The sequence below is a fragment of the Gekko japonicus genome, unplaced genomic scaffold (genome assembly GCF_001447785.1).
Source record: "Gekko japonicus isolate JY-2015 unplaced genomic scaffold, Gekko_japonicus_V1.1 scaffold695, whole genome shotgun sequence".
NCBI lineage: Eukaryota > Metazoa > Chordata > Lepidosauria > Squamata > Gekkonidae > Gekko > Gekko japonicus.
This window is the reverse complement of record NW_015159731.1, coordinates 466,939-487,636: the sequence shown is the minus strand read 5'-3', so window position 1 is coordinate 487,636 and position 20,698 is coordinate 466,939. Positions and strand designations below refer to the sequence as shown.

The 20,698-nt window shown below is 44.4% G+C and overlaps 1 protein-coding gene across 1 annotated transcript in view; it reads left to right on the top strand.

Annotated features, from left to right (window-relative positions):
• HDAC11 (histone deacetylase 11) overlaps positions 1 to 20,698 on the top strand; it is a 66,655-nt gene that overhangs the window by 17,942 nt on the left and 28,015 nt on the right. The window contains exons 3-4 of the mRNA XM_015428947.1: positions 2,009 to 2,056; positions 12,684 to 12,726. Of these exons, the coding sequence (XP_015284433.1) occupies positions 2,009 to 2,056; positions 12,684 to 12,726 (91 nt within the window). The remainder of the gene's footprint in view (positions 1 to 2,008; positions 2,057 to 12,683; positions 12,727 to 20,698) is intronic.

The following is a 20,698-nucleotide window of genomic DNA, read 5'->3' as shown; positions in this document are numbered from 1 at the left end:
CAGAAGGCCGATGCCTCCGTCGCCCGGCCCTCTACAGCATCCACCCCCCAAACCTCCAGGTATTTCCCTCCTTAGGGCTGGCAACCCTACATTCCCCTCAGTGCCTGTTGGTAGGCAACTAAGTTTGGTCCTGTCACCTACTTTGGCCTTTGGGGAAAAAACCACATTGGGGCCAGTCCTGATAGGGTTGCCAACTCCAGATGGGAAATTCCTGGAGATTTGAGGGATGGAGCCTGAAGAGGGCGAGGTTTGAGGAGGGGTGGGACCTCAGACAGGTATAATGCCATAGACTCCACCCTCCAAACCAGTCAGTCCCTCATGGGGAACCATTGTTGCCAATCTCCAGGTGAGGGCTGGAGACCACTCAGAATCAAAACTGCTCTGCAGAAGGGAGGGCAGAAGTCAGCTGAAGTCAAAGGGGCAGATAATGGAAGGTAGATGGTTAGCTGGGAAGGAGATGGGGTTGCCAACTCCAGGCTGGCAAATTCCTGGGGATTTGAGGGGTGGAGCCTGGAGAGGGTGGGGTTTGCAGAGGGGTGGGACCTCAGACAGGTAGAATGCCATAGACTCCACCCTCCAAACCAGCCATTTCGTCCTGGGTAACAATTGTTGCCAATCTCCAGGTAAGGGCTACAGATCACTCAAAATTACAACTGCTCTTCAGGTAGCAGAGATCAGTTCCTCTGGAGAAAACAGTGGAATCTGTCATTATACCCTGCTGAGGTCACCACAGCAAATTGACACTGTTTGCCCAAAGCCAGAGCACTCCCCCAGAGCCTCTTTCTAGATTTCGTTGTATTTATTTCCACAACGGGCTTTATTCCTAGTTAACATATAAACAGTGACAAGAACTTCATGTGTATGTATTTTTATGTCATACAGCAAATCATATTCTGATGTGAAGTGATAAGTTTCTGCTTCTCCTGAGGATCACTGAGTGACAATAAAATCACTGTTGAAAATAGTAGGCGTGACAATGAAATTTTTTGGGACAATGGCGACCTGGCACCTGGGTTTGTCAAGCCCTGGGACAGCATTTTTATTTTTAAAACTATTGATTAAAACTCATGTCTGAACATACAAAGCTTATGCTAACCCTGTAATTAAACATCTTGATAAACCATAGTTTTGTGCAGAAACCCTGGTTAATCTACCAGATATACCTATGGTTCATGACTGCTGGTTAGTTGCTATTTTGGGGGAGAGGTAGGAAATACAAAGTCCTCCTTGATGAGTTATCACTAGAAAAGAAGCAGATGTGTGGAAAGGAAGCAAAGAAGAGTATATCCTGAGAGTCATTGATAGTAGAGTGCTGCTGGAATTATGAGACTTTCCCCCTGTTTTCTGTGTAATTCTGCATCCAAGATGCAGAATTCAGAAATCACATTCATAAAGTAAGTACAAACTGTGGTTTAGAATTCCAGAGTAGCAGTCATCAGTAAATCATAGTGCAGGTAGCCTGCATCTGGACATTATGATACGACAGAGTTTAATCAAACTGTGATTTATAAACCATGGTTTATTATGATGTCTGAATTTAGCCTCTAACTATTTATCACATATGTAATTTAGTACGAACTTGATGGTCTAAGGGCTATATTAAAAGTGTTTCAGTAGTAAGCACAGTTAAATGTTTAGCACCATTAAATGCATGCTTTAAAAGTTTTTTGGGGGGGAGGGGGCTCAGATGTTCTTGGGTCACAGTTGGACATAAGAATACAAAAAAGATGAAATGGCAAAAGCTATATTCTTTCTAAGACCAATGATCTCAATTACAGATTATATAGTCATTTAATCTGCTGTTCTCATTTGCTCACCAACATTTTTTCCTGGAATTCATTGGTGCTTTTTGTAGTAATCTAATTTGTTTACATTCATGTGTTTTGTTTTCCTGTGGTGATATGAATACCCTAAATCCTAATTGTGTTTTTTCTTGTAGTGGTCCTTTGCTGTGGCTGCAATCACAGAAATTCCACCTGTTCTCTTTTTGCCCAATTTCCTCGTCCAGCGCAAGGTGCTAAGACCTCTAAGAACACAAACAGGAGGAACAATAATGGTAAAGAAAGTGCTTTCATAATTTTTTTTCCTTGGTGTCTAATTGCTGTAAATCAAACATTTAGAAAAGGGGAATAAAATCTTGTCTATGCAGGCTGCGTTATACCTAGGTTTTAGGAGAAGGTATGTCTCTTGATCGTTGTAGGAATGAATTGACTTTCTGTCTTTGATTTATATCATTACTGTGTAAGAGTTTTGATTTGCTGAATTTTTAAGCAAAATTTCTTGTGTGCTAGGAGTGGGTTTTCTATTTTTATTTAATAAAGTATTAGAAACCTACTTGAAGTATTACCTACAAGTGTGCCTCCTCTGCTGGATTTCCTAGTTATTGAGGGCCAGGCTAAATGTGATGGAAGGATTTGCGTCTATCTGTTCAAAGCAGATACAGTGCCAGTTCAAGCAGTCACACCTCCCCCCCCCCCAATACGTTCCTAAACATAACAATATCAGTTCATGGAAAATAACATATTAATTCATTGGAAGGGATCATAGCTTCATGTAAGAATGCATTTAATTGGTGTTACAATAGCTCTTCTTCCATATATACTAAAATGGGTTTTGTGGTGCTGCAAAGACCAGCAGATAATTGTAGCATAGGTCATATTTCTCAGGGTTGATAGACCCTTAGGGGTTCACATATCCTTTATAAGTACAGAGAGAAAGGAATAGGAGCAGGGACTCTTCACCTTGAGAGAAGGAGGTAGACTTAGCTTCCACCTCTTTCAAAGGTCAGGAACTTGTAGCCTGCAGTTGCCTGGCTTTCAAATCACCTCAGCACTAGCTAGAAAATAGTTGTCAGGATCCAATAGTTCAGCCATAGGAACTCTTAATTGGCTGAGTGGCACCAAGGAGGTACAGTCCTAATGCAGTTTTCATAGCTATTTCTGGTATGAAATTTAACTGGTTTTCATTGTATTTACCAATACAATGGATTTCAGCGCACGCACACAGAGCAAGATTGCTCTGCATCTACAGACGATAAAAGCCAAGTAACAGTTTTCAGTTGAACATCAGAAGTTCAGGGGTTGTCTGACACTGGTTTTGGTATTTCTGTGAGGGGGGGGGAGTATTTCTGTGAGCAGATCTGAAAGTTTTCCCAGGCTCCTTCCTGCTCCTGTTCAGCTGCCATCTTTCTAGAAGGTATTGACGGATAAGGATGTTTCATGCTGTGTCTGTCACAGAGTCAAGGGATGAGACTGATTAGAACTTGAGCAAGGGCCTTTTAAGCTGTGCTTCTATAGAATCAGCTGCAGTCTGAGATCTGACCTTATAAGCAGTGTACACAATTGTTACACTTGCTTGTAAAGTGTAGGCGATGTGGTTCTTTTTTTTTTTTAAATCCCCGGGGGGATATTTTTTATTTTGCAAATACTAGTAAAACTACAAAGAAATATTAGGGAAGGGACTACAACTAAGGATAAAGGAAAGCAAACCACACTAAACTAAAACCCCAAGAGGAGATCTTTTCACTGTTAGTAAAAATGTTAGTACAATTAGTTTTACTATCACAATATACTTGTAGAGTTCTTGCTTATAACAGTTCTCTATTTATGTTATTTTGTTAGTTGTTATGAGAAAAATCTCTGATCATCTTCTTATTCTTCGCTTCAGAAGGCCATTTTCCAAGTCCCTCTGCCTTTACTTCGGCTTTCTGTCTCTAAAATCGTATACCACTCTGGCAGGTCCTGCACCCTTTTCTGCCGCAGAATCCTCTTCCATTCCTGAGGTAGCAGAGTCACTAGACTTCGATTCTCCCTCTGTAGACTCATCATCTGTCCCCAGCTGACGTTTCAAAAATTCTTTAGCTTTAAAAGTGGAATCTATCTTCTCTCTTCTATCGTTGATCTTAAAGATGACACCGTCCGGGACCGCCCATCTGTACGATATTCCATTAGTTTGAAGAAAAGAAATTAAGTCCTTGTAATTTTTCCTCTTTTGTCTGATTTCAAATGGAATGTCCTTTAACGTTTTAATGATTACATTTCCCATTTTCACTGGAGTTGCTGATGTTGCTTTTAGAATGGCATCTCTAGTTTGTCTTCTTGAAAACCTGACCACTATTTCTCCAGGTAGGCTATTTTTTTAATGTAATTGGAGTATGCCCTATAGGCTGACTCCATTTCGTTTACAAGCTCTCCCGCTGTTAAGCCCATTACTGGAGCGATAATCTCACTGAGCACCTTCTTCAAGTCTTCCCGATCCATTTCAGGAACTCCCTGAAACCTGAGAATCATGTTGGCTTTTTCCATCTGCAGCTGCAAAACTCGATTCTCTTGGCAATTCTGCTTCGTTTCCACATCTCCCAACCTTTTCTTCAACTTCTTGCTTGTGGTGTCTATCTCTTTTATTTTCTCTGTGCTGCAAAGTTTTTATTCATTACGTTCAATTGCTGGTTAATACCGTCGAGTTGTTCCATCACCGGCTTAAGCATATCCGCCAGGAGTTTGTAGACATCTGCTCCCTCTTCAGGTTTCGGACTCTGACTGCCCGGCTTCATTTTAAACTTTCTCTGCTGGGCCACCATCTTTCGATTTTGTTTACAGTTTCAACCGCTTCCACGTAACTCGGAAAACTCGCCAAACAACTTCGCAATTCAGATAAGTCTCTCAAAACACTTTCGGTTTATTTCCTCCCCTCTCCCCTTTCGTGTCCATTATCCGTTCATTCACATAAGAGGCGTCCCTCTTTGCGGTCACTTTTCAAACTACTCCGTTTTTCCAGAACTCACATTCATTGTCGGTCAATTTCTGACCGTGCTCGGTTGTTCACCATTCCGCTCGATCTCCAGCGCTTGTCCCGGACAGTCCAGCTTGTGCCCGAAGGCCACTCAGCAACTGGACCATCAGGGCGGAGGGAAGCCTCAATTCTCCGGCATTGCGCCATCAGAGAGGCTACCCCTCAAAAGCCCCCTGGCCTGGAGCCTATTACAAAGGCTCCGCAGGGGTGTCACTTGAGGTGGTACCCCTCCAGGCCGCTGGTGTGCGATTCGCTCTTCCCCATTGTGGGGAGAGCGTCCGCCATCGCTGTTCCATAGACCGGAAGTCTAGGCGATGTGGTTCTTATTGTACTGTTTTGAGAATGCTAGAGGATGGAAGTGAAAGGAGGTGAAGAAGAAGGAAAGGACTGGGGTCTGAATGATTTTTAAATCTAAAAGGGGGTTCCCTGCGTGGCTAAAGTTTAGAACCACTGGCATAGATAACTGTTGAATAAATTATTGCTATACTAGAATTTAACAGCAGATTGAATTGTGTTAACTAGGGTTTAAACAGATACCATTGTCCTTTTAAGTGTGTTGCCATAGAAATGTTACAAATCGAACCTCTTGTAGTTTTTGGTTTTGAACCCAACTGTTCACAGTTTCCCACCTCTGTATGCATATGTGTAGTTATATCTGTTGCTTGGGGATCCACTTCATGCACCTACTAAAATAAGTTGTAGTTATAAAGTATGTGCTCCAACTAATCTTATTCATTAATACGGTACTGCTTTTTAGATTTGTTGTAGTAGGCTGACATGGCTAACCCTTTGTTTTTTCTCTTTGGAATTAATTACTTTCTGTCAAAAGTAGGCTTAGTTTATAGGTATGGTTTCAACACTGGGGCTGAATCCAGTTCGGTGTAGTGGTTAAGTGCGCGGACTCTAATCTGGGAGAACTAGGTTTGATTCCCCACTCCTCCCCTTGCACCTGCTGGATGACCATGAGCAAGCCATAGTCTGGCACAGCTGTTCTTGAAAAAGAGCCGTTTCTGTCAGAGCTCTCTCAGCCCCACCTACCTGTTGTGGGGAGGGGAAGGGAAAGGAGTTTGTAAGCCACTCTGAGACTCCTTTGGGTAGTGAAGGGCGGGGTATAAATCCAATCTCCTCTTCTTCTCTTCTAAGTAGGATTGCCAACTTCTTGTTGGAAAATTCCTGGAAATTTGGGATGGATCCTGGGAAGGGTGGGGTTTGGGGAGGGGAGGGACCTCAGCAGAGTATAATGACAGTGTGTCCGCTGCCATTTCATCCAGGGAAATTGATCTCTGTAGTCCAGAGATCACCTGTAATTCTGGAAGATCTCCAGGCCCCACATGGACTTTGACAAACTTGTAAGAAAAATACCTTTGAGCATGTACAAAGTGCCTTGCCCATACCGCTGAACTGCTGCAGTCTACTTTCATCCATGTACTAAATAATTCAGGACCAGGATGCCTCTAGGCCGCAAACAAGACAGGCTGCCGCTTTGTCTCCGAGACATCCACGGTCCAGAAGTCGATACCCTCCGAGTCTTCTTACCCCCCCCACCTCTGTCTTGGGATCAACAGCAGATGAGGTATCTGTATGGGGCTTATCCACCATCCATGCCATGGTTGACTCCGGCGGGCTATTCCGACTGGGATCGATATTCATCCCACTCTGCTCATAGATCGAGATCGCCCTACAGGTCGAGACCTTCAGCATCTCTGTCTCGTCCTCCTGCAGACAATCCTTCCCACCATAATTTGGAACACAGTCGTCCTCCTAACACTCAGGTCATCCAAATCCCGGTCATTCCAACCCCTGTGACGTTCCACCTAGACCTCCAACTGGTCAAGAGGACACTCCTGTCCAAATGCCACACCAGGACTCTTCTGATTCAATGGAAGACAATTCCGATACTGAAGTATCTGAGGCTCACACCTCTCCTGACCATAAGTCTCCTAACCAGGCTGTCGCTGATGATTTACCCATCTCCCCATCCAACAATCTCACGTCGTACACAGATCTTGTCAAAAGAATGGCCCATTCCCAAGGCCTCTCTGTCGTCCAGCAACACCCGCAGGTGACGGATGCAGTTTTTGACATCGTCCAGCTTGATACATCTTCCACTCTGGGATTACCCATGTCCACAGTCCTTTTGCAAGCCACAAAGGCACCATGGGAGAGACCTTCGTCAGCCCCAGTGTCGACAAGACGACTGGACCATATGTACAGAGTCCAAGAGACAGGTGCCGAATTCCTATTTTCCCACCCTCAACCAAACTCAATGGTTGTAACATCCTCCTCAAAATCTAAAAGAACACACTCTGCACCTTCAGACAGAGAAAGTAAAAAATTGGACACAGCATTGGGTGTCAAAACCACTAACTATCTGGCCTGCATGAGCAGGTATCAATACACTCTCTGGGAATGGTTCTCCGAACTCCTGACCCACCTCCCAGAAGACAAGCGTCAGGCAGCCAGAGTCATTCAAAAAGAGGGCATGGTTCCTTGGCCTCTTCAACACCACTACTGATTCCACACTCCAAGAATTAGATAAGAGCATAAAGGCTTCTCGAGCTCTAGGAGTGTCACCCTCTGCAAGACAACAATCCCGTCCCCGTACCTGGTCAAGGTCCTGGCAGAGGCGTGCGCCAAGTCGTCAGTCTCCGGACACACAATGAAGACCGCGTACATCTTTGGGAGGCCAAAAACCTCCCTACCAAAAACCGAGGTTTGGATTCGGGCAACAATCTTTCTGCACCAAATAGGTCAAATACTCCAAGCAGAGCTTTTGACTTCCCTGTAACCGAGTCAGTTCAAACCCGTCTGTCACCCTTCCTTCACACCTGACGTCATATCACCTCGGACGAATGGGTGCTGTCCATCTTGACCAGAGGCTACCGTATCCAATTCCACCAGAACCCCATTACTCCTGTCGTCGTCTCCACACCCCCTTCCCCACCTCTCCTGGAAGAGGTGTCTGTCCTTCTGCAGAAGGGAGCCATCGAACAGGTACCACCTCACCTCCACGGGACGGGATTTTATTCCCGATACTTCACAGTCCCGAAGAGAGATGGAGGCGTTTGACCCATTTTAGATCTAAGGGCACTGAACGGTTTTATAACCTACCACCGCTTCCGCATGGTGTCCTTACAGCAGATTATGCCGCTCCTACGGAAACACGTCTGGATGGCCACCCTCAAGCTCCAAGACGCGTACCTCCACCTCACCACACCCCTTTCACTGCCAATGCCTACGCTTCGCGATTGTTCAGCAGCATTACCAGTATGCAGCCCTACCATTCGGCCTGTCCAGCGCCCCAAGAGTCTTCACAAAGACTATTTGTGGTTGCAGCTTTCCTCCATCTCCGGGGTATCTCCATCTACCCCTCTATCGACGATTGGCTTTTGGTAGCGCCTTCCCAGAAAGTCCTGGTCTCAAACATCACCAAGACACTGGCACTATTGGAAAATCTGGGCCTACAAGTCAATCGAGAAAAATCTCAGTTGCGTCCAGTTCAAAGAATAAAGTACATTGGCGCTATACTGGATTCCACAGCATGCATGGCGTACCTGCCTCAAGCCCCTCCCAACATACGAGACTCATTACTTTGACCCTTCCAATATCATCCAGGGAGCGCCCTTCCACCCTCCGTCACCCCAAATCACCCTGACCACGGATACTTCCCTGTCGGGATGGGGTGCACATATGATGGGTCTGTGTGTCGGTGGCAAGTGGAACACCCACGAGCAAGGTCGACACATAAACTTCCTGGAACTGCTCCCAATACAGTTTGCGGTCACGCGTTTCCTACCAATAGTCAAGGGGAAATGTATTATGGTCCTCACAGACAACACCACTGCGCTCAGTTATGTCAACAGGCAGGGCGGCACGGTTTCCCTTCGTCTCTGCAACCTTGCCATCCAGTTATGGGACTTTTGCATCGCCCACGGCATCTTTTTGGTAGCCACGCACATCCCAGGATACATGAATGTGCAGGCAGATCATCTAAGTCGAGCAAGGCTCAGTCTCCACGAGTGGGAGATGAACCCATCCTACCGCTTCCTGCTCTTCCACAGGTGGGGAACTCCCCAAGTCAATGTTTTCGCCACCAGAGGCAACAAAAAATGTCCCCGGTTCTGCAGTCGAGGCGGCAGGGACTCATATTCGCTAGGAGACGGTCTCCTTTTTCCTTGGTCCACAGGCCTTCTGTACCTGTTTCCTCCCATACCCCTGCTTCTGAGAGGGGTCCGCAAGATCATCAGAGACGGCGCAGACTGCATATTGATAACACCATGATGGTCCGAGACAACCATGGTTCTCGACCATCCTCGAATTGTCAACGGGAATATACCACCAATTCCCTCCGGCACAGGACCTCCTCTTCCTGTGACTCCCCTCTCCTACATCACGACGTACCACGATTGAAATTGACAGCTAGAAAATAACGTCAACAGTTTTTCTACCCACGTAGCAAACGTTCTACTGAACGCCAGAAAACCTACTACGCGAAGGTCCTACCATTATAAATGGCAAAGGTTCTGTTCTTCCCTTGGTGATGATGCCCCTCGAGCCACCTCCGCAGGTCTCGAAAAAGTTTTCCAATTCCTCCTATCCCTCGCTGACTCGGGACTTTCCCACTCATCGTTATGTGTTTATTTGGCCGCCCTTTCGGCCTACCATGTTCAAGTTGACAGATGCACACTGTTAAGTTGACGGATACACACTGTTTTCCCATCCGCTTTCAAAACGTTTTTTTAAAAGGTTTATTGCATCTCTACCCTTCTGTCAAAACTCCTGTCATTCCCTGGGACCTTCCTCTAGTTCTTCGCCAGCTTATGAGGAAACCCTTTGAGCCACTCGCAACTTGCAATATGAAATGTCTGTCATGGAAGACGGCCTTTCTGGTTGCTGTCACCTCTGCAAGGCGAGTTGGAGAAATACTGGCTTTCAGGCATGACACGCCATACTTGTCCTTTTTGCCAGACGGCATCCGCCTCGTCCCTAACATCTCGTTCCTGCCAAAGGTAGTGTCAGAGTTCCACGTACAGGCAGAGGTCTTCCTCCCGGATTTCTTCCCATCCCAGAAATCCCCAGAGGAGAGGCTGTTACATACCTTAGATGTCAAACGGGCGCTCCTGTTCTACCTCAACAGAACCCGCCCAACGAGACGTGACTCCCAACTATTCATCTCGTACGCACCATCAAGGCTGGGGACTCGCATCACGGCTCAGCGCCTCTCAAGGTGGATTGCGGGTCTCATTTGCCTCTACTACCTGATTGCCAAACAGCCATTGCCTGGCCCTATCAGGGCCCATTCAACCCGAGCTGTTGCAGCTTCCACTGCCTTCCTCCAGGGAGTGCCTTTGACAGACATTTGCAAAGCCGCTACGTGAGCCACGCCAAACACATTTATCAGGCACTACGCCCTAGACGTCTGAAAAAACTCTAATACCAACATGGGACGTCGCATTCTATCTTCGGCTACGCAGTAAAGGGCCTGCCAGCACCCTCCTCCAGGTAGGCCACTGCTCGCTAATCTCCCATGGGTGTGAAGCACAGAGACCATGTCAAAGATAAACAGGTGGCTTACCTGTAACTGATGATCTTCGAGTGGTCATCTGTGCATTCACACCACCCGCCCTCCTTCCCCGCTGCTGTCAGCTTCTACATTTTCCATAGGGGTTGATTTGCTGCGGTTTGAAGGAACTGGCGGGATGTCCGCGCCCACCCCTCTGGGCATGTGCGGTGGGCAGGTGTGAAAACCTTGGCGTCAGGATGCTCCATTGTAGTGTTGATGAAGCTGGCCATTTTCATTGTAAACCAAATATCCATTTGGCAGGAAATACCAATGCAGGAACAAAGCAGTGATGTGTCGTACGTGACCACAAAGAATTCTGCAATGGGGGCTGTCTCTTCTCAAGCTGTTGTTTCTTACTGCTCACAATAATGGAGGTGTGTGCTTCTTCACCAGGCTGGTAACTGTGTAGCTAAAACCTTATTTACACGCATAAGGCTTGTGCAGGCACCTTCTCTGTGTTACATCACAACAGGTGACTTAAAATGTGCAGTTCTCTGAGCCTATGTGTGTGTGTGCACAGTCCATTGTGTGTAGCAATAAATATAGTCCATAAAGCCAAATATCAAGTTCATTCTCTAACAAAACCAAAGAGGGGAGATACAATAAAATACATTTGGAAGGTAGAGGAGTCCTCTAGAGCTGGCCAGACAGGCAGTTCCCAGTGGGAGGAGGAACAAGGCAGGTGCTGTCATGGTAAGGACAGCTCAGCTTGCTCCAGATGGCATTCCTTTCATTATGCCAAATCAAGCAGCTGTATGTGTTTTGTGCAGAGAACTGGCCATGAGGTCCTTTTAATAACAGAAAGAAAACGGAATGTATAGAAGGGAACTAAACCTTGACTCGCTCTCCTCAGTACCTTACTGTGTGAAGCATCTATATATCTAATAGCCAAGTTGACCCCGGAGTGCGGATCGCTAAATCAGCACTCCGGGGGCACTTGGGGGGGAGGGGGACAGCCTCGCCGCTGCCGCGGGGGAGGGGGAAAGAACTGCCCCCCGCCACCGCTAAGGACCCGGGTGGGCGGCCGCCCTGTGCAGCCAGCCTCGCCGCCGAGGGGGAGGGGGAAAGAACTGCCGCCGCTAAGGAGCCGGCCGGCCGAGCGCCAACCGTGTGCAGTCAGGCTCGCCGCCGCCGAGGGGGAGGAGGGAGAAAACTGCCGCCGCCGCCACTAAGAGCCCACCCTCCAAAGCATACATTCCCTCCCCAAATCTTCCACAGAACCTCTCTTTGTAAGTATGCTGGAGAGCGCAGGGGGACCGGCTGGACGGCGCTCTGGAGGAGTGGGGCGGGCTCCCTTTCCGGGCTGTGGGGCTCGGAGCGGGGGGGGAGAGAAAAAGTGGAGACCCAACTAGAACACAGTACGCAACATTTTGTTGCGGGTCTCCACTTGTTTTCCTCTAAATTGGCTCTGATACCAGAAGTTATTTAAGAAAAATGCTTAAAGCACAAGATCATGGCAACGTACAGAGGAAGCAGAGTTTAGGGTTTAACTCCACTCGTGTGTTCCGTTTTCTGTAAACAAATAAAAACAGATTCCTCATGTACTAGGCATTTTTTGGATCTTGCAACTTTTTTTATTATAGCATTTTAATGACATTTTTCTCTGTGAAGGGATCCAAAGAATCTTAGAGAACTTCCAGGCCAACCAATTCAACAATTTAAATTAAATAAAACAACATAAATAAGAAAAATGTATGTTGGGTGGGTCCTAATTCACTTGGCTGCCTATTATAGGTCCCAGGCTGCGAGTCATGGCTAAGAGCCAAGAGTCCTTTGACTCTTGCTATTCATTTCTGCCCAAGGGCTATCTGCAGACAGAGGAGAAAACATAGGCTGCCCAGATGATACTCAGATGCTGTTTGCTTGCAAGCAGGCTCTCCCCAACTCCCACCACCCACCCAGGCCATCAAGAGGGTTATTAAGTTATCTGGAATAGTCAGGTTTTTAAAATTATTATTATTTACAATGAACAATTCAGAAGCTTTACCACTATCATCAGTCTCAGTTATTCTCTGCAGTTATTTTCAGTCTCAGTTATTTTCTGCAGGTATCGTGTACTTTTCCATTTGCCTACTAGGGGTCAGTATTCTACTCTTCATAGCAAATTTAATATTAATTGTGAAAAATATATATGTTAAAATGAATGTTTCATGTAGGTGATTCTTAACAGAGTAGTCTAGCATGCTTTACTTGTAATGATTCAATTTTCCATTTGATGCATTTCAGAATATGACCTATGGCTGTTAGAAGTGAAAATATCAAATAGATACTTGCATTATCAAATACTATTTCCCCAATATTCATGATCATTCTCGATTCATTTTTAAAGGCTGGAAAACTTGCCATTGAGAGGGGATGGGCAATTAATGTTGGTAAGTAAAAATATATGTACATCTGATTGTTAAAATTATTTTCTTTCAAAGTTCTTCTTGTCGTCCTGTTATAATTATAGAATGATCACATGATCAGTTCTCAGAGTTAATAATGGAGATTGTATTTATAAAGTTTTAAATGTTACTAAATTGTTCCATTTAGCAATGGCAATCCCTCCATAGCTTCTTCTGGGTCTTCACCAACATGCTCATAAGGTGCCTGAGAATCCTCTTTGTATATATCCTAGCCCCGTGCTAAGCAAAATTTGAAGGCTTTCTACAGATTGAGAAGCCTGTCTCCAATTTAAGTGGCTGTTCCAGTGGAAAAAATACTTAAGTTGGAGGAGGGCTCCAAGTTAAGTGATGCTAAGGAGGATATGGCTACAGTTGATGAAGCGAGCAGTGACAAAAAAACTCATACCCTACCACAAATTTTGTTAGTCTTCAAGGTGCTACTGGACTCTTACTCTTTTATACTGCTACAGACTGACTAACACGGCCACCCATCTTGATCTATCTCCTTGTGAGGGCAGGAACTGAACCGAGAAATAAACTCCCTCAAGAGTGCAGACAGTGGAAGACATCTCCCTAGTTGGAGGCTGACTTTTTTTTGCATATATGAATTATGGAAATAATAAAAACAAAAATTTAGATTTAAACAGAATTTCTTGGAAGCAGGCAGCTGGAAATATATGGAAAACAATAAGTTAGAAAAATATCTTTGGGCTTTAATGTGCTATGATAGATTGCTGCATGGGTAGTGTCACTTTTATATATAGAGTGTAAATAATGATATAAGGTCTATGAATCAACATCTTCTAGCAGTCCCTGGCCCCAGGGATGCCCAACTAACCTCGACCGGGGCCAAGGCTTTTTTGACCCTGGCCCCCACCTGGCCCCCAGCCTCCTGTATTACTATGTGATTGAATGATCCAGTCACACCTGTCTCAGATATGTGGAGAGCTCTGTAAGCTCTTGGAGGATTGGCTACATTAGGGTGTGTGTCACCTAATATGCAAAGGAGCTCCTGCTACAAAAAGAGCCCTGGCACCGTTATGCATTCCTACTGTCGGCTTGGTTGAAGGAGGCAAGGCCAGAGTTGAATGTCATACAGAGATACAAGGGGCAGCCTGTTGTGAGTGGATACTATTCTGAAGCAACCAAAGTAGCCTCTGTGCAAGTAAAATGAAATTCTGCTAGGGCAAAGTGCAGTTGCTATATTTTCCTACTCTTTGAGGCCCCCTGCCCCCCCCATCTCCAAAAATCATGGAAGAAATGCACTCCCCTTATGTTGGGTTTCTTGGTGCAGGGGTTTGGCCTGGGCATTGAATTGGGGGAGGGCATACCCCCCTTTTTTTACAAAATTGCCTCTCATTTATGTTACGTTTAAGAAGTAGGACATAACTACGTATTCAAAACACCTCCGAGCAATCAGATATTAAGCAAGTTCATATGAACCTATTTTCTAGAACCCACATTGTGAGAAGTTAAATACTCTTATAAAGGAAACCAGTTTTCTACAAATTTGGGGTATATTTCCATTGTGGGTTGGAGTGTGTCTAGCACTGCTAAGGTGATTCTGCTGGGGCAGCATTCCTGAAGGATTAAAGTACCCTGGTCCTGCTCCTACACCTGACAGACATTGGCCTGTCTGGTGTTGGGGGGGATTGTATTTAAAGGCATCGGGGAGGCTGGGCCGGCAGCAGGGCTAACGCAATCCTGCTGAGCAAACCTCCCCAGCATCTGTAAGCATCCCACCTCCTCTCTTACACCTGACAGGCAGCTGCCTGTCCAGTGTGGGAGGGGGAGGAGTATTAGAAGCCACTGCGGAGGCGGGGCTGGCAGGATCACTAAGGCATTACTGCTGGGGCAGGCTCCCTCGTGGCTGCTGCACCTGACAGACAACCAGCTGTTAGGTGTAGGAGGTGGGGGAGTGTGTTGGAAGTCATCAGAGAGGCTGGGCCAGCAGCTTTGCTTCACCTCACAGGCAGTTGGCCATTCCTGATTTCCTCAACTGTCCTTAGCTCTCTGCCGTCCCCTGTAACTGTTGGGTGTTTTTTTAGCCTCAGAACACTGAGCTCTGCAGCTGACCAATCAGAGTGTGGGGTGCAGAGAGGCAGCTACCTGTTAGCCGCATAAGAATCAATGGGGGGGAGCGCATTTCCCCCCTTTTGATCCACTTAGGGGTCAAATTTCTAAAAATCCTTCTTAGCGAGCACCTACGCCACAGTGGGAGCGCGCTCCCCAAATTTGGTGTCTCTTGGTCAAGCGGTTTGGCCTGGGCGCTGATTTTACGGTGAGGGGACTTTCTTTTATATATGTATAAAATGGAAGCAAAGAGGAGGAATCAATGGACAGTTCTCACAATAGAGAGAAGTAAGCAGTGGGGTCCTGTGTGAACCGGGAGCTTCCCTCTCAGTTCTTCTGCTAAAGTCTGTCAGGGTTCAAGGCCTCAGGTTGGCAAATGGCAACTCGTTTTGCTTTATCAGAATTCAAAAGCACTTTGTGCTTTGAAGGCTCACCTCTTCAGTCTCCGGTTCGACTCTGGGCAAAGGGAGCGAGACACCCATTAATGACGACGCTCCACACTTCAGCTTTCAGAAAGCTCCGCAGAGTTTATTGAAGATGATTACAAGATACACCCCAGCAGGTAATATCAAAATATATCAGCGTTGGCAAAGTTTCATGCTCCTTGGCTCGACACAACTTAAAAAGTAAATTAGCCTAGGTCTAAAGGAAAACATCTGATATTAAACTGTCTGCTGGCCACTCAAGGCCAAGTAGCTAATTATTATTTGCAGCTGTGGCACTCTTAAAGAAAAAACTCCAAGATCTTCACCTAAACAGTTCACAGGGCTGAAGCTGAAACCACTTGGGGTCTCTATTTCAAGTTAATAATCTAAAGGTAAAAACAGAAGCACGTGCTGCTTCCATACAGGTCCCATAAGGATCATTATTGAGGCTGGTCCTATTTAATTTATTCATAAATGATGTGGAACCAGGGGTGAATAGTGTAGTGGCCAAGTTTGCAGATGACTCCAAATTATTCAGGATGGTGAAAACCAAGGCTGATTGTGAAGAGCTACAAGAGGACCTCCACAAACTGGGCGAGTGGGTGACAATGTGGCCAATGTTCAGTGTTGATAAGGGTAAGGTAATGCAAATTGGGATGAACTTCAACTATAGGCTAATGGGGTCTGAACTTGTTGAGACTGAGAGGGAAAAAGATCTTGGGGTTGTAGTGGATAGCTCAGTGACAGTGTCAACCCAGTATGGTTCAGTGGTGAAAAAAGGCAAACTCTATTTTAGGGATTATTAGGAAAGGGGTTGAGAAAAAAAAACTGTCGATATTGTAATGTATAGATCCAGTTTGGTGTAGTGGTTAAGTGCACGGACTCTAATCTGGGAGAACCAAATTTGATTCCCCACTCCTCCACTTGCACCTGGCTGGATGACCTTGGGCAAGCCATAGCTCTGATAAGAGCTGTTCTTGAAAAAGAGCAGTTACTGTCAGAGCTCTCTCAGCCCCACCTACCTCACAGGTTGTCTGTTGTGGGGAGGGGAAGGGAAAGGAGTTTGTAAGCCGCTCTGAGACACTTTTGGGTAGTGAAGGGCGGGGTATAAATCAAATCTCCTCCTCCTCTTCTTCTTCTATGGTGCAGCCTCTTTTGGAATACTGTGTACAGTTCTGGTCACCATATCTCAAAAAGGAAATTGCAGAGCTGGAAAAATTACAGAGGAAGGCAACCAAGATGATTAGGGGTTTGGAGCACCTTCCCTATGAGAAAAGGCTGAAGAGTCTGGGAAAAGAGACAACTAAGAGGTGTATTGATAGAGTTTTATAAAATTATCATCACAGAACCCTAGTACTGGCATGTAGATCATTGTTCTGAGCAGTGTTCCCTCTAAGCTGAGTTAGTGTGAGCTAGCTCAGAGTTTTTTAGCCTCCGGCTCACACATTTTTGTCTTGGCTCAGGAAGGATGGCTCCAGAGCAAACTAATTTGTGCAGTAGCCAAATCGCTTACTCACAACTTTAATGCCAGTAGCTCACAAAGTAGAATTTTTGCTCACGAGACTCCACAGCTTAGAGGGAGCATTGGTGGAGACATCTGACAAAAAGAACTTTTTCTCCCTCTCCCAAAATACTAGAACTTGAGGGCATCCAGTGAAGCTGATGGGCAGTAGGTTCAGGATGGACAAAAGGAAATAGTATTTTACACAGAGGGTGATTAAAATGTGAAATTCACTGCCCGAGGATGTAGTGATAGCCACAGGAATAAACAGCTTCAAAAGGGGATTAGATAGATTCGTAGAGGATAAGTCTATCAATGACTTACTAACCGTGGTGACTGAGGGGAACCTCCACATTCGGAGGCACTAATTCTCTGAATCTCAGAGCTAGGAGGCAACATCAGGGGAAGGCGTCAGCCTCTATGCCCTGTCATGGCCATCCAGAGAAACTGGTTGGCCACTGTGTGAGACAGGATGCTGTACTACATGGACTAATGGTCTGATCCAGCAGAGCTCTTCTTATGTTAGTATAATGACAGTAAAATAATTTAATTCATGTGGTAATGCAAAAAAAAAAATTAAAGAAGGCTTCATGCACACTCCCTGCCTAGACATGCAGATTCTTCTTTGGACTGTATTTAACTTAAAACAGATTAAACATAAATAGATTGCATTTACAGTTTAAACATAAGACAGAAAGAGTTGAGTAATAACTGAAGTAATAAATTCAGGCTTTTTCTATTTTTTTTTCTTTTTGTGTTTCTTGTTTGAAGCATTCCATTTGTATGGATTAATAGCATAAGCCTTCAGGGAAATTGCTTTAAAATGAAATACAGATACAGAGATTATATTCAAACTTCTAAATTATTAACACTTAATATTCACATAAATGATACTTTCAAACAGAGTAGCCTGAGCTGTGTAGATTGGTACTGATTTTCCTCCTAAACAGACTGCAGTGCAATTTTTCTTGAATCGCCTAAAAGGAAAGCATTTAATTGAGCTACAAGACTAGTGCTTTGGGGTTGTTTTTTAATATATCAATACAAAAATGAAATATTTAGTAATTCATATGCTTACCACATGGATGACTTTGGAAAAATAAGTAAAGAACTGAGTCAGTAGGTTTAAAAGTGCATGACAATGAAAGGGCAATTGTGTCTCTTTTTAACTTCAGGGGAAAATCCTGTTACTTGATTGTTATTGTTGCCTCGATGATTTGTACTCTTGTGACTTCCTGTGCCTCAGCTGTGTTCCATTGGGTCAGGAGGTTTTTTACTCCTGTCATGGATGACCTCATGTTGTAGTTCTCTTAAATATCTCTAGAATGACTTTTATTTCTGGTGGATGAGTCTAGGTTGATCAGATTTTCAGTCTGGACTCTTAATTCCAGCAGCTAGCAACCTTCATGCACCTTTTTAAAATACATATCAAGGTAGAAGTTTTGGGGGGCACAAACAGTTTAGCACACCTTTCTTATTTAACTTAGGTTACTTTAAAATCTATAGAAATTCTTTCTTCTCATAAAGCAAATAATTTGTGCTTGGCAGTGCCATTCTACAGACCCTTTCGTGGGAGTAAGCCCCACAGAAGCCAAAGAACGACCTGTTGAACAACATGAAGCAGCAATAAATTGAGCCATATCAGAGTGATCCATATAACCCACTTTAGCACATGTATCAAAAACATAAGTCAGAGATCCTTACAGATTGAAAGAATCCATTAAATGTCTTAAATCCAGGGCTCAAAAAATCTGGGCTGGGTTTGTTAACCAATTTCTAATAGCTAGCTAGAATCAGTGTTCATGAATTCTGTTCCACATTTGCAAAATAAGTATTCTTTATCTGTACCCACTAATCATTGAAGGTTTCATGGGGAAAGAGCAGCAGACAATGTGGATATGTAATACTGCCATGGCTTTATAAAAATGTATTTTTCCTCTAATGGAGAATACTAAAGGCTCTTCATGCCAATTGTCAGAATTACATTTATGTTTAATAGTAATAGTCTGGCAAATGTGTTTGAGGGTATCAGTCTCAGATAATTCACTGAGAACAAAGACAGTCAAGACAAAGAAAAAGACCCACAGTCAGGTAGAACTTCTGACTTATCAAGGGAAGACCTGTGACGGACAGGTTATGTTCCACCTCTCCCTAGAAGCAACCAGTTGAAGCTGACGGAATGTTAGTGAGAAACATTTGTAAACAGAGAACAGTTAGGTGGTTGAAAGTTGAGAGAGAGTCTGGCTGAGCGAACCTGTGGCAAAGTGCTGCGTAAAGCTGACTGAAAAAAGTCAACTTGTAATGAAAGATCCCACATGCTGGAATAGGTAAACAGTTCAAAAGTTCAATGGAAAAGAAACTGTGTGATCTCTACATTACTTTCTTCAGTGTTTTATTCAAACTATTAAAAAGAGTTAACTTCTTGTTTGTTTAACCTTGTGGGCTGGTTGTCTCACACAAGCTAAGGTCTATACATATCTTAGGATATGAATAAATGATGGCAGTGTGTAAATGTAACAGGGTTTGAGTCCCCAACTCCTATAACTCTGTGAGGGGAAATTGCTACCCTATGTGTTGATATCTCTGTGAGTGAGAGAGAGAGTCTGAGAGGTAAAATGGTCTCTGTATTTTAAAAGAGGCAAGAAGGGTAGCATTGTTTGAGTCTGCCTTATTGTAACCCTGAACCCGAGAGAGAGGATGGTAAGACACCTGTGTGAGTGAGAAAGGTGCATCACAACTCTCTTTAAAAGTGACCCCCTAGAATCTTTTAGAAATCCCAGTCTAACAATGAATACCTGGCTTAAATAAGTAGGTGGACAGCACTAGAGAGACTTAATAACAGAATCCAGAAGTGTTGCATTGGATAATTGACAGAAGTTCAGATGGAATGCAGAAGATGCATGAGGACAGTCCCATTATACATGTAGGAATCAAGGAGTGGTGGACCCCTGAGGGCATAATATTTACTGTAAGATGGCCACAAATTAATATACCATACAAGCATATACCATACAAGCATATACATTCTACTGTCATATCCCAATATGGCCTTTTTTGCTGTCAGTGTCTGCCCAAACTAGAAGTAGGATATTGGCTGGAATGGAGTTGCATGATTCCAGGAACATTTACCCTCTAAGAATTAAGAATTTATGTTTAAGTATGCTGCAGTTTCTTGAGGCACACTTTAGGCTGAGCTTGTGAAACACTGGTCACTTGATAATGCTACTTTTGGCAGGAGACTCAGTTTGCCTTGCAGGGTGGAAATAGTTATTAGACTCAACACAAAATTACCACTGAAAAGTGATAGTCCAGTGTTGGGTCCCCTTCCTTTTCTGTGACATTAGGACACTTAATTGTGTCACAGTTATCACTTAATCTGTCCTTACCTTTACCAGCAACAAGCAGGGATGCTAAGTATGGTGGGGAAATGCATAATGAGTTGACATTCATACATGGGTAAATGTATCTTAAGTTGAAGGCAGAAAAGTTGACACAGGGTTTTCAGCGCCAGTCCTAAGTTTGGTGTAGTGCCTGCTTCCAGATTCAGTCTGGTCTGATGCTATTATTAGTGCCACTTGTTGAAGTCCGTGATAAGACTGATGCTTGATGCTTTCTATCTCTTGTTCCAATGACTGGGTATCATCTCTGAAGATAATGATACTTGGCTCCCTTATCTTATGTAGGGGGCACACCATTATACATATGCTAGCTATGGATTCAAATTATTTTATTGAATAGGCATGGCTTTTGTTACATGCATGCTAGGTGTTACAGACATACCTTGTATTAGCTTTTAAAAGGATTGTAGAATTTCAAGATCCCAATTTACCTTGATTAAGAGGGTGTGGTATTTTTTAGTTTTAGACATGCCCAACTTATTTATGCGTTATTTTATTCCAGTGTCTAAATTCAGTTCTGGGTCTAGATTTTTATATTACTAGGAATCCCAAGATTCTAT